At 40.1% G+C, this 14,212-nt stretch overlaps 1 protein-coding gene across 1 annotated transcript in view; it reads right to left on the bottom strand.

The window, feature by feature from the left end:
* Positions 1-14,212, bottom strand: part of STK32A (serine/threonine kinase 32A) — a 218,728-nt gene that overhangs the window by 14,695 nt on the left and 189,821 nt on the right. The window contains exons 7-9 of the mRNA XM_007949130.2: positions 10,242-10,358; positions 8,835-8,960; positions 7,182-7,310 (exon numbers count right to left, since the gene is read on the bottom strand). Coding sequence (XP_007947321.2) covers positions 7,182-7,310; positions 8,835-8,960; positions 10,242-10,358 — 372 coding nt within the window. The remainder of the gene's footprint in view (positions 1-7,181; positions 7,311-8,834; positions 8,961-10,241; positions 10,359-14,212) is intronic.

The following is a 14,212-nucleotide window of genomic DNA, read 5'->3' as shown; positions in this document are numbered from 1 at the left end:
CCCCTCCTTGGGTTTCCGAGGCAGTATCACTACGGAAGTAGGATTGCCCAACCTTCCTTCCGAGGAGTGGCTGGTGGGTTTGAACCGCCAGCTATTATTCTTTAGTGAAATGCAAATCAAAACCAAGTAATGACATATTAGTTCACCCCCACTAGGATGGCTATTATCAGAAAAATTGGAAAATAACAAGTATTGGCAAGGATGTGGAGAAATTGGAACCCTCATTCACTGTTGGTAGGGATATAAACTTCTACAGCCACTGTGAAAAACAATTTTGTGGTTTTCAAAAAGTTAAATATAGAATTGCCATATGATCCAACAAATCCACTCCTAGGGATATATCTAAGACCTTAAAGAAGAGACTCAAACAGATAGTTATACATCAATGTTCACTGCAGCACTATTTTCAAAGCCAAAATGACATAATCAATTCAAATGTCTATCAATAGCTGAATGAATAAACAAAATGTGGGATATCTATACAAAGGAATATTATTTATTCATAAAGAGAAATGAAGTTTTGATACCTGCTACTACATGGGTAAAATTGAAAACATCATGCTGTTTAAAAAGTCAGATGCAAAAGGAAAAATATTTTATGAAATATCTACAACAGGCAAATGCATAAAGACCAAAGTTTATTCATGCCCACAAGGGGCAGCTCTTATATTTAAAAATAGCTCAATCCACTCCTATACAAGATTGACTTTGTCCGTGTGCCAATATTTCTTTTTTTTTCTTAAGAATATTGCAGTAGGTTTTTTCCACACAAAAAACAATATGAACTTTTCCCTTAATGAAACTTTATATATTGTTATATAGTGTGCAAAAAAAGGCATAGAGGCAACATTCTCTGCCCTTTTCCAACCTCACAAAGGGGAAACAGAGTCACCATCAACAGTCCAAGGTCTATTCCTGTAAGGCAAGACATGTTGCCACCCTCCAGCCTTTTTACCAATTCTGATACCAACCATCCCTCCCACAGCACTCACTTCTTCTCTGCCGAATTTGATAATTAATTCCAATGGCCACACAAAACTCAGGGGCACTATTCATGATTATAGGGTTTATTAGGGAAGTAACAGGTTACCATTCAAGTACAGGAACACACTCAGGATACATTTCTTTGCTCAGGACAGTCTCTACTATGCTCTCATACATGCTTCTCTGGCCTTTGGCTTCTCGGTCTGTCCTCTGCCTTGCTCACGCAAGCATTACAAAGCTCTTTTAGCTCTGCTGATAAGTATACCTAGGTGCACTCCACTCCACCAACAAGCCTCCTGCCCAAAGGCACTCAGCTTTCTTGCTCCATGGGCTGACAAACCTACCTCCCTGTATCATGACTCATGATGCCACTGTCATCGTCTCTCAGCTGGGTATCTAAGCCAGGCATCTCTGCTGGTCATCTCTCCCAAGGAGACCCAGTATAGGGATCTCAGGTCCGGAGACATGCTCCACTCTATTCCATCTCCAGTTCTAGCTCCAGCTATTCTCTCTTGATGGCAGTGAGATCCCCTCCTCTGCCTCTAACACAACCAAATCAAATTCACAGCTGTTGAGTCAGATCCAACTCATAGTGACCCCTCTTTGAGTTTCCAAGGTAGTACCACTATAGAAGTAGATTGCCCAATCTTCCTCTAGGAAGGCTCATTTTAAGCCTAGAAGAATGGCAAAACTAACCAATGCCCACGTTAGAGTTCCATACAACTTATTTGCATGGTCCCACCCAGTAATCTGATGGGAGTCATGAAGACTGGCTAGAAAAGCCATACCAAGTAATTCACTGCACCACATAGTGTATATAAAATTATATATCAATTCATATATATGTTGTTTGTGTTAGGCACTGTCAAGTTGGTTCAGACTCATAGTGACCCTATTTATACCAGCATGAAACACTGCCTGGTCCTTACCATCCTCACAATCATTATGATGCTTGAGCTCATTGTTTCAGGCACAGGGTCATCCATCTTGTTGAGGGTTTTCTTATTTTTCACTGAACTTTTAGTTTACCAAACATTATATCCTTCTCCAGGGACTGGTCCCTCCTGATAATTTGACCAAAGTAAGAGAGACAAAGTCTCACCATCCTCATTTCCAAGGAGTATTCTGGCTGTACTTCTTCCAAGACAGATTTGTTCCTTCTTCTGACAGTCGTTGGTATTTTTCAAAATTCTGCAATAACACCATAATTCAGATGCGTTAACTTTTCTTCCATCATCCTTATTCATTGCCCAGCTTTCACATGTGTATGAGGGGATTGTAAATACCATGATTTGGTCAAAGTGCTCTTTAAAACACTTTAAAGAGGTCTTTTGCAGCAGATTTTCCCAATGCAATTTGTCATTTGATTTCTTAACTGCTGCTTCCACAGGCATTGACTGCGGATCCAAGTAAAATGAAATCCTTGTCAACTTCAATATTTTCTCTATTTAAAATGATACATATTGTTTAAGTTGTGAAGATTTTTGTTTTCTTTATGTTAAGGTTCAAACCATATTGAACACTGTAGTCTGATTTATCAATAAGTGCTCCAAGTCCTCTTAATTTTCAGCAAGCAAGATTGGTTCATCTGCATGTTGCAGGTTTTTAATGAGTCTTCCTCCAATTCAGATGTCACATTTCTCTTCACACAGCACAGCTTCCTGGATTATTTGCTCAGCATACAGTTTAAATAAGTATGGTGAATACAACCCTGATGGACACCTTTCCTGATTTTGATCCATGCAATATTCCCTTGTTCTGTTCTAACGAGTGTCTCTTTGTCTATGTACAGATTCCTCATGAGCACGATCAAGATCCCTGGAATTAACATTCTTCGCAATGTTATCCATAATTTGTTATGATCCACCCAGTAGAATGCCTTTGCATAGTCCATCAAATAGAGATAAACATCTTTCTCATATTCTCTGCTTGCAACAAAGATCCATTTGACATCAGCCATGATACTCCTTGTTTCATGTCCTTTTCTGAATCCAAGGAAATGTATAGTTGTTCAGTCTTTCTGATATATTTTAATGGCAATTTTAACCAAGAGGATTTAACCAGATATGTGAACAGGTTTAAAGCATATTTAAAAATATTTTTCAATAGAAATGATGGCTCTATTACTACAATTAATGCAATAAAAGAATCATGTCATTCCGTTATAATGAAATTTTATGTGGCAAGTGGAATGTGGAGTTTGAGAAGATGAGCCATTCTTACATGATGGATTCATTATGAATATTTCCTCCAGCTAGGATGCAGGGTTTAAAGGCTGGGTATCAGGAGATCAGGCAGTGCAACTAAAATGTACACAGGTACATTGCTGGTCTCTTTTCCAGGCTTTCCACTTAAGCAGAACTCCCTTGCTGCCACTTGAGTCTTTTTTAAATGTGATACCTAAACAGTGATGAATGAGACCCCAGAGCAGCATGGTGGTTTGAGCTACAGATGGCCATAACTGTGGTTTAAGACAGAGGCAACATGGATGTTACTGTGGTGGACACTCTTGTTAGACTGGGTTAGAAGATGGTGACTCCACAGAGTGTTCTCTTAAACGGTACTGAAAGGGCACAGAATGGACAATGTCATGGACCTTTTGGACACTGAATGGGTATTTCCTACAGTTAATTATCTAGCAGTTTCTTTCCTCTGAAATACTGACCACATATCTACACCCTGAGGATATGCCAGCCCTGAAATGCTCTTGCCCTTTCTTGTCTGTGTGACTACCTGTACACATCCTAGAGAAACCAGATGAAATGGTGCCTCTTTTGGGACACTCTCCTGGCCTCTCACTCGGGTCAAATAAGCAACTCCCAGAGTACTATATACAACTAAGGACAGCACTATCTTGTTAGAAACATTTTCTGACATAGTAAAACTAGTCACTCTGGATTCTACTCCAAGTCATGATGACCTTATGTGTGTCAGAGTAGAACTGTGCTCCGTGGGTTTCCAATGACTGATTTTTCAGAAGTAGATTGTGAGGCCCCCTTCCAAAGTGCCTCTGAGTGGAAGTGAACCTCCAGCTTTACAGGCAGCAGCTGGGCACATTTGTCCCACTCAGGTACTATGCTGACATGTTGTTGTTGTTGTTACGTGCCGTTGAGTCGGACCCGACCCATAGCGATCCCTCCTTGGGTTTCCGAGGCAGTATCGCTATGGAAGTAGATTGCCCATCTTCTTCCAAGGAGTGGCTGATGGGTTTGAACCACCAGTCTTCTGGGTAGCAGGCAAGTGCCTTAGGCATTATGCTACCAGAGCTCCTAAATATAGTAGGTATTTTATACTAATTTACTGAATGAAGGAATGAATGAACACAATAATAATGAGCTGCCAAGTTTGAACCTCATGTTCTTGAAAACTTGGTATAAAAAATTAGAGATAATGTCACATTTTTCAGGTTCCTAATTGTTTTTGATTCTTCTTAGGAGGAAGACTATGCTTTGTTTTTTTTAAAAAACCAAAGCACAAGATTAGGAGTTCTAAATTTCTCTGATAAATGATGCAAAAAGTTGTTGGACAGAACTACTTCCTTTTTAGCAAATGATTCTGGGGTTGATGGGACACCTGAGAGAAAGAGGAAAAATTTTTTTTTTTCCTTTTCTTCTGCTTGGTACTATAAAGTGTTCAGAAGGAAGGTTGGACAATCTACTTCCGTAGTGATACCGCCTCAGAAACCCAAGGAGGGGTTGCTATGAGTCGGGTCCGACCAGACGGAATGTAACAACAACAACAGAAAATTTTAGACATTCTGTAAGGGGAAGGAGGTCTGCCCCTGTAACCTGGTGGTTGAAGGGGTCTAGGACAAGAAAGTCACAGAAAGATGCCATGGATGGAGCTTGATTTTTAAACTCTACAAGCAGCAACGTCTAGTCCTCATGATCCAGTTTTGAAGTTTTCTTTCTTCCTTTAAATATATTTAACAAATACTGATTGAGTCTCTGCTCTGTTCCAGGCACTGTTCAGGTACCAGTAAGTTAATGAGGAGTAAGATTGACCTGATCTTCACCCTCAAGAAGGTTTCTTTTTAGTGGAATAAACGAAGAAAAAGAAATAAACATAAATAAAATAATTATAACTTATGATAGTGGGAGCTCTGGTAGCATAGTGGCTAAGACACTTGCCTGCTAACCAGATGGCTGGCGGTTCAAACCCACCAGCCACTCCTCGGAAGGAAGGTTGGGCAATCCTACTTCCGTAGTGATACTGCCTTGGAAACCCAAGGAGGGGTCGCTATGAGTCGGGTTTGACTCGACGGCACATAACAACAACAACAACATGATAATGTCATAAAAGAATTTAAAAATAAGGGTTGAAATAAAATGATGGGGTAAGAAACTCATCTTTGATGAAGTGACATTTAGAGTGTAAAGGATAGGAGGGAGCCTCTTATATGAAGACCCAAGGGAAAGAGTTTCCAGGAAAAGGGATGAGCAAGGGCAAAGATCCTGAATAATGAAAAAACATTCAATGTTTGAGGGCTGGAAATAAGGTTTTTGTGTTTGTAAGATATTGAGTGAGGGGAAGAGTGGTGTGGTATGAGGATGATAAGGGAAAGGTAGACAAATCATGTGGAACCCAGTTGTTGTTTTTATGTGCCGTCGAGTCGGAGCCAACTCACAGTGACCCCTCCTTGGTATCACTATGGCAGTAGATTACCCCATCTTCCTTCCAAGGAGTGGCTGGTGGGTTTGAACCACCAGCCTTCTGGTTAGCAGTCAAATGCCTTAGGCACTAGCTACCAGAGCTCCCATGGAACCCAGTAGACATGATAAAAATTTATCCACAAATTACTGTTACCTCCAATCTTTAGAAAACTTCTAATAAGAATACTCTCTTGGTCTTTGGTACATTTTGAGGATTGTGAACTGAGAGACCTGTACACAGCTTGAGCCAAGCTCTATGAACCACCAGCCTTATGGTTAGTAGTCAAATACATTAGGCACTACACCACCAGAGCTCCTTGCGAGGCATGGGAAAGTGTTAATGAGAAGCCAATTGATAAAATGAAGATGATCTGGGAGGAAGATGGTTGAAGTGACAAGCAATAAGTAAGATGGGCTTGTGGCACAGCTAAGTATTCCTTGGAGGGCCTTAGAAAACATTTAAGGATGGGAATCTAGCAAGAGGGCCATTTTGTGATCAGACAAGATGGAGATGTAGACTTTGGTTAATTGCCCATTAAAGGGTATAGTGGGTCCCTTAGGACTGAAGAAATTAAGGACACTGAGGATACTTATTTGTTTGCAGAGCTATCTTCACCACAGGACTATGCAAACTTTGAGAACAGCGATGTCTTTGAGTGTAGGAATTACCTTTCATTCATTTCTATCTTCAGTAGTAGGATGCGATGGAAAATAGTTACTCACTACAAGTGCTCCTAATGAATGGATAAGTGGAGGGATAAATGAATCGCTGTCAATAGATGGAAGGATAGATGGATGATTGTATATATGTATGAATGGATGAAGTGATGGCTGGGTGGACAGATGGATGACCATTAGAGGCAAAATGAAGGTCTATTACTTCATTATCATTATAATACATAGAACCACATATGAAAATAAAATTCTACTTGGTCCCTGAAAATTATTGTACTTAAATCTGAGCTCTGATTCTTACAGAAAATAATACACTGAGTTAAAAAACTAACTCAGCCTGAAGTCTAGCAATAGTGTTCAGGCAATTCAGAATTCTATCTTTTCTGTGAATAGACACTTCTTCCATCTACTAGCCTTGATATCACAAACTGTGCTCATAGCAAATAACAGACACCATCTGTAGGGTTGGCTGCTCTCAGTAACTCCTCAAAGCTGTGTGGGACCCAAAATATCCACATGTGTCCTTAAAAACCCTGCCCCTTGACTATAGTTTTAGGTCACCTGACCTAGGCATGGCCAATTACATGCCTTGTCCAATGAAATTTGTAAATTTTAGATTGAGAACTTGGAAAAGGTAATGATTGAACCAAGCTAATGGCAGAGCACTAGAGAAGTCCACAAGTGAAATTATACTGCTAGATTCCCAGAGCTGCTCTAGCCCCTGACCTTCCAGAAGCATAGTTGTTTGACTTCTCCATGGATTCCACAAAACAGGGACCTGAACTGACTTCCCACAATCATCTCTCAAAGAGATTATAGCCATTACAAGGATTCCAATGATACTGAATTGGGGATAGGGGGACAGCATACCTGGGAAGAGTCACATTTCCTCATCTCCTTCTCCTTCTTTGCTAGACGCTTCTTTTTCTTGTGAAGAGGTTTGGACTCCAAAATCATTTCTTCAAGTTCAAAGGTGGGGTCACAATTCAGCCTGCCTTTCTGCAGGGAAGAAACAGGTTGCTTCAATCCTCAGATTTCAGTATCATCCTAAAATATGCCAGACCTAATATGGAGATAACACTTTTTCCTAACAAAACAGTTCAAGAATAATAGCTAGGATTCCCACTCTAAGTTTTATATAATTTAATGCCAGTATTGTTTTCATCATTCTTTGATTTTATATTTTGTTTCTTTTTCTAAACTTCCAATGAGCCCTCAGTGAATCAACAAGATAACCAAATTATGATTATTTTCCTAAGGTTTGATCTTTTGTGTTATGTTGCTGAAATCATGTGCCAACAATCATGCAGACCAAAGTCATTTTAACTGCTTGTTCAGATTTCCAGTTCTCCATTCAAACTTCCCAAATCAATATTTCTGGACACAAAGCCCAGGAATCTGATTTTTTAACAGGTTACCCAGCTGACTTGGATTCTAAATAAAGTCAAGAACCACTTGTAGGGTTTCAGTTAAGGCACATTATTAATGATAAATCACAGTGGTACATGTAGAAGGAAGAATGGAAGAAACAGTCGGTGGTACCTAGACAGTTCTCCATGAAGAGGTGTCCTTCATGCATGAACCATGGTAAGGCTGCCCTCCTGCACCCTGCCATGTGGACAGGTAAGACCTGACCCATCCCTCCTGTTGCTCCATAAGCATGGCAGTAGGGGCTTCCCACCCTCAGTGTTCCACTCTACTCTGCAGTCTCTCCTCTCTCTCTTTGCACTTTCATGATGTTCATAGGTGCATCATCCTTTGGTGCTTGTACAATAAGTGTTACACTCCCACAAGCCCATTACAAGCACCTTGCTTGGGCTTATAGATAGAAAACTCTGCATTTTCTCTATGGATCCTTTTAGAGTTCATTATTATAACCAATCTACAGCTGAATTCAGGCCCTGGGAAGAGAAAAATAATTAGAAGCTTCATTGGGCCCCTAGCCTATGCTTCAGGACTCTATCTTTTACCAGTGGTCTTCAGTAGGCCTCAGCTGTTCTTGGCTACATGCTCATCCACTGGAATTATTTATTTTTTTGCTATTGGTCCTTTTGAATACAGCTTTTGGGTTAAAACTACTAAAGGTAGAAAGGTAAATGGTAAAAATTAAAACCTCACACCTAATCCTAACAGTTTTCTTTCCACTGACTCTCAGAACACCATAGACACAAATTTCCACATCTGAGAAAACACTTTTTTTTTTAATCAGTAGATTCATGGAAATTATTATTTGTGGGGTTATGCCTTCTTTCCAATAAAAGCACGCCAAAAAATGTGGTTAGGAAACAAAATTCCAGATACAGACAGGCTTGAATTAGAATCTCAGCTCAGTCACTTGCTAGCTATGTGGCCTTTGGTGACTAACATATCCCTTATGTATCTCAGTTTTCTCGTCTGGAAAACAGGAATTTTGCCTCTCAAATAACATTAGTGTGATTATCAAATGAGACAATGTATGCATCTGGCACAACGAGTTATGTGCATGGAATAACAATTAGTATGAGTTGGTTAGACTAGACTCACATTAGGAATAAAACCTGGAATGAGCCTCTTCTGAAAAACTGCATCCCAGTTCATATCATTCATATATGGAAAGTTCTGAACATCAGACAAGTGAGAAAATCGTTGGTCTGGATTGGGCTCAAGTAACTGCCGATAGAACAAAACAGGAAGATTAGGAAGAAGGTCAAAATTTAGTGGGCAAAAAAAATCATTCAAATTCCCTATAAATATTTGGTAGCTTAGTGCCTAAAGCATTTGACTGCTAACCAGAAGCCTGGCGGCTCAAGCCCACCAGCCACTCCCCAGAAGGAAGATGGGGCAATCTACCTCTGTAGTGATACTGCCTCAGAAACCCAAGGAGGGGTCGCTATGAGTCGGATCTGACTCAATGGCAATGAGTCTGGTTTGGTTAGTTTTTATAAGTATTTTCAAGTGATAGAATTGAAGGAAACAAGGCAATGTTTCCCTCCATCCAGCTTCATAACTAAATCATGTAGATAATGCATACATAAATAACGTAGATAATCCATGACTAGAATGAACTGAAAGTAGGATTTGGCAATGTGGTGAAGGAAAATAGCTTGCCTACTAAGTCAGACATATCTTTGATTCTTGACTCCACTCTTTATTAGCTATGGACAAGTTTCAAAATCTTAGTTTACCTATTTGAAAGAAAAGATTAATTGCCTATTTCATAAGGTTGCAACCAGGATTAAATGAGGCCACAAAAATTAGATTATATGACTAATAGATTGTCTATGCATAGTAAGTGGCAAATGTTATTTTTCTATTACAAGTAAAATTCATTTTCCACTTAAACATTTGAGCTGTTTCTAGAACTAATCAAAATACATTAGGAATGTGACACAGATAGGATGTAACTAAGGTTACTGTCATAGTTCTGGCTTTTTCTAACTAAGATTAAAGATTTTTCCCCTTAATTAATCCAGAGTCAACATCAGTATTGTGGCTCAACTAGGAAATGTCTTTTCCACTTCAGAAAGTTCGGAGGTGACAACCATTGAGCATAAGGGTATAATTTTGAGGGGAAGGGCCTAATTTACTTATGGAAAAATGACCTCCTGATTCCTGATTGGTGCAAACGGTTAATGGAAGCAGTCACTGAAAACTGTATGGAGTATAGCTCTATTCCGACACACAGGGTCACCATGCATCACTCTACTTGATTGCAACTCATTTTTCAATCCTCATCTTTACATCATTAATGTTAATATTTCTATCCCAAAACAAGGAATTTTACCCTAAAGACAACAGACACAAGCTTTGAATCTTTAATCCCCAAATTTCTGTCCTTGATCACCTACAACCTGTGCAATCTTTTGTCAGGAAGAAGTCAACTTTTAACTGAAAACCCAGAGAGCATGCTTTCTCGTCTCACTTCTCTTTGCCTTGCATCTTCTTTCTTACCTTTTTAAGAAGCGATATCATTTCCTGTGACCAGGCAGAAGGGTAAGTTACAATAGCAGTCTCGAACATGTGCACTATTTCCTTGCTAGAAGTACTGGAGCGAATATGATATGGTCTCTTAAGGGGAAGAAGAAGTAAGATTCATTAAGTTTATAAGGTAAAAGAAGAAAAATGTGCTTTAATAATATTTCTTAGATAAATTTCAGTTGACAAAATATGTATTTATTATTTTTTATTGTGATTTGGGTGAAAATTTACAGAGGAAATTCACCTTCCATACAGCAGTTCACATACACTTTGTCTCATGACATTGACCACAATTTACCACAATGCAACAACTCCCCTCCTACTTCCTCCCAATAATTACCTCTTTCCTGCATCAACTGACAAAATATTAAAGTTAATTTCTACCCCCTCCCAGATGATTGTGGTGTTATCATATGTGTATGTGGTCCAATGTTGCCAAGTCTTCTACTTTTTATAAGGTATGCAATAAATCTATATTTTCTGGTGAAATTTCTGGGTTTTTAAAAGCTGGTAATTCTACCAGGCCAAACAAAGAATTTCTATGGGTTGCCATCTCTGAGTCGTCATCTTGGAACTATTTTGTAAAGTAACATGTAAAAAAAAAAAAAAAAAAAAAACTAGACAAGTAGAAGTCTTAAAAAAAATATTATTATTTAAGGGCTGATTATAATGAGATTCAGAGTTGGCCCATGCTCTCCCTTTCCTTTGCTTGAGCCATAATAAGAAATGACAAGGTGGCAACTTGCCCAGAAAAATACAAATTCAGATCTTAATGCTGGCTACATGGAGTAGGCCTGAGAATTTGAGGAAGAGGCAAAAGCTTTTTAAAATTTTGGGGACAATCAGGTTTTTCAATAATTTTAACATTCATGACTACATAAAAACTTTATTCATTTGCATTGAGAGTTGTGCTCATCAACAGCAATGAAGCTCAGTACTCACAAGGTGTTGACAGTCCGCCTCAATCATTTGTGGTATGTGCTCAAGAGGTCTGGGTGGGAGAGAGACCCAGACCATGCCTCCAAGGGGAAGCCCTCCTGTGACCCAGACCTTCCTCCCTTTGGGAGGGGTGGTGTGAGGGGGCCCATCAGGTGCCACAGGTTCCACAGATATGCCACAGAAGATGCCTGGCTCCCCAGAGAGAGGAGGACACTACCTGTCAGTCCTGGATAGTCTAGGGCAAGGGGACAGTTGGACATTTTCAAACCTAAACTTCAGTCTGTGGCACAGCACAGATTTCCGTGGAAAAGAACCATTTACAAATATGGTCTTAATTCTTCCAGGCAGAGAGGCACCCTGGACAGATGCACCTCTGAGCAGGACAAAGGAATCACAGAGAATGCTGGAGTCCTTCCAAAAGGCCAAAGCCCCAAATTCAAGAAACAAACACAAAATGGGCAGAGTTTGGATGACTCCAGTCTGAAAACCAAAACAGCATCTGTTAAACAAAAAAATTAAAACAAAACTGTGCACTTGTTACAGTTTTCACAGATTTCCATTAGAGGGCAGCCTTTATTGATGTTAATTTCTCTGTTTGATAAAGGAGTTGCCAATGCTAGGATTTCCTCTTTTTGTAAACTGGGAACTACTTGGAAGCCCTAGTGGTGCTCGGCTGCTAACTGAAAGGTCATTGGTGTGAACCCCCCAGCTGCTCTGCAGGAGAAAGACGTGACAATCTGCTTCCATGAAGATTTACAGCCTTGGAAACCCTATGGAGAAATTCTACTTTGCCCTATAGGGTAGCTATGAGTCAGAATTCACTTTACAGAGATGGATTTTGGGTTTGCTTTGTGATCTACTTAAAGTCAGAGATCATACTACAGTCATATTTTTTTTTGTCTATGGTAACTAGTATCTAACAGTTCAGTAAATGTTTATTGAATGAACAAAGTTGTCTATGGTAACTAGTATCTAACAGTTCAGTAAATGTTTATTGAATGAACAAAGTTTCCATATAAGATTAACCAACTACATGCAAATCCACTGCCATCAAGTCAATTCCATCTATGTCAGTAACCCTACAGGACAGAGAACTGCCCCATAAGATTTACAAAGCAGTAAATCTTTACAGAAGCAGACTGGCTCATCTTTCTCCTGTAGAGCGAGTGGTGGGTTCAAACCACTCACCTTTTGGCTAGCAACCAAATGCTTTAACTATTATGTCACCAGAGCTTCTAGTAGAGTATATGGGGGGAAATTATGAAAACTTCTTAGTCATAATCAAACTCCTTGAGGGAATGATTCACATGGCATGGGGACTCAGGACCATTGTCTTGGGAACTCAGGACCATTGTCTTGCAAGACACTAAGGTCAGTTGGCATAACAAAGACCACAAAGACAATGTTCTACATCCTTCTTTCTTAAGTAGTGACTGGGATCTTAAAAGGTTGGGAGAGGCCATCTAAGGTGCAACTATTGGTCTCTCTCCATTCAGAGCAAAGAAGAGTCCAGAAAATCAAAGACAAGATGCAAGGAGACTAGTCCAAAGGACTAATAGATTATGTGAACCCCAGCCTCTGCCATCCTGATACCGGAAGAACTAAATGGTGCCTGGCTGCCATTGCTGACTACTGTGAAAGGGATCACAGTAGGAGGTCCCAGATAGAGTGGAAGAAAAATATGGAACAAAACTCAAAATCATAAAAAAAAGACCAGGCTTGGATTTCTGGTAAGATGGTGGAATAGACAGATAAGCTACACAGACCCTCTTCAACAAAGAAAAGAGAAACCAATTGAAATAGATACAGAAGATAATCCTGTAGCCCTGACCTTTGAAAGGGAGGATACAGAAGTAGATTAAATGCCAACTAGTAGAAGAACCAGGAGCTCTGGTAGCATAGTGCCTAAGGCACTTGACTGCTAACCAGAAGGTTGGTGGTTCAAACCCACCAGTCACTCCTCGGAAGGAAGGTTGGCCAATCTACTTCCATAGTGATAACACCTCGAAAACCCAAGGAGGGGTTGCTATGAGCTGGGTATGACTTGATGGCACATAACAAGAACAACAACAGTAGAAGAACCTAAATAAAAACTGAATAAGGAGACAAATGGAGCTACAGACTGTCAGGTATCCTGATGGCACAGACAGTTTACCCCTGTTCATCAAGGGCTGCATATACAGCTACACTGGTGCCTGACAACTAAAAAGGGATACAAAAAAGAAGGAGACAAACTGAGCTGTGGATTTTCGGCTATGTGGAGGATTCAGACATTTTGATTGTTTACAAGCAGTGTGGCCATTTTGGATATTTAGAGTGTTAGCTTCAGATCCAAGTGACCTAAGAATAGACTCCACTTGCCAAGGACAGCAAGGCATGGACAAACACACTAGAGGCTGATGACTGCAAAGGTGTGACATTCTCCTTGTTACTCTTTGCTTCATACCCTCTTGGTGAATAGAGGTGTGGACATCACCCTCCTACACTCACCTTTTGGACCAGCAGGAATTCCATCCCAGTCTGTGCTCTGATCAGGCCTGGGTGTCCTGCCTCACCCTCCCACCCTCCAGATATTTTTTTTGTTTATTTGTTTTTAAATTATTCTTTTTTTCATCTTTTTTTTATTGTGATTTGGGTGAAAATTTACAGACCAAATACACTTTCCATATAGCAGTTCACATACACTTTGTCTCACGACATTGACCACAATTTACTACAACATCTCCCCTCCTATTTCCTCCTGATAGTTACCTCTTCCCTGTGTCCATCCCTCCCTGCACTCCTGCCTCCTTCCCCTGAGCTGTCTCCCTGTGCATAAGCAGCCCTTCTTTTTTCCATGATTGTTCTCTCCAAGGAATGTATCTACCTGAGGTAAATGTTCAACTCATATGCCTGTCTACTGTTTGGCTGGAAGCTACAGGTGTGTGTTCAACTCCAGATCTGAAGGACAGCTAGGGGCCATAGTCTCAGTGGTTCCACCAGGCTCTTTTGGGCCAGTAAACCTG

This window comes from Orycteropus afer, unplaced genomic scaffold, assembly GCF_000298275.1.
Source record: "Orycteropus afer afer isolate SDZICR_OR568_19922 unplaced genomic scaffold, OryAfe1.0 scaffold00238, whole genome shotgun sequence".
Taxonomy (NCBI): domain Eukaryota; kingdom Metazoa; phylum Chordata; class Mammalia; order Tubulidentata; family Orycteropodidae; genus Orycteropus; species Orycteropus afer.
Note: the sequence above shows the minus strand (reverse complement) of the source record. Positions and strands in the feature narration are given on the sequence as shown.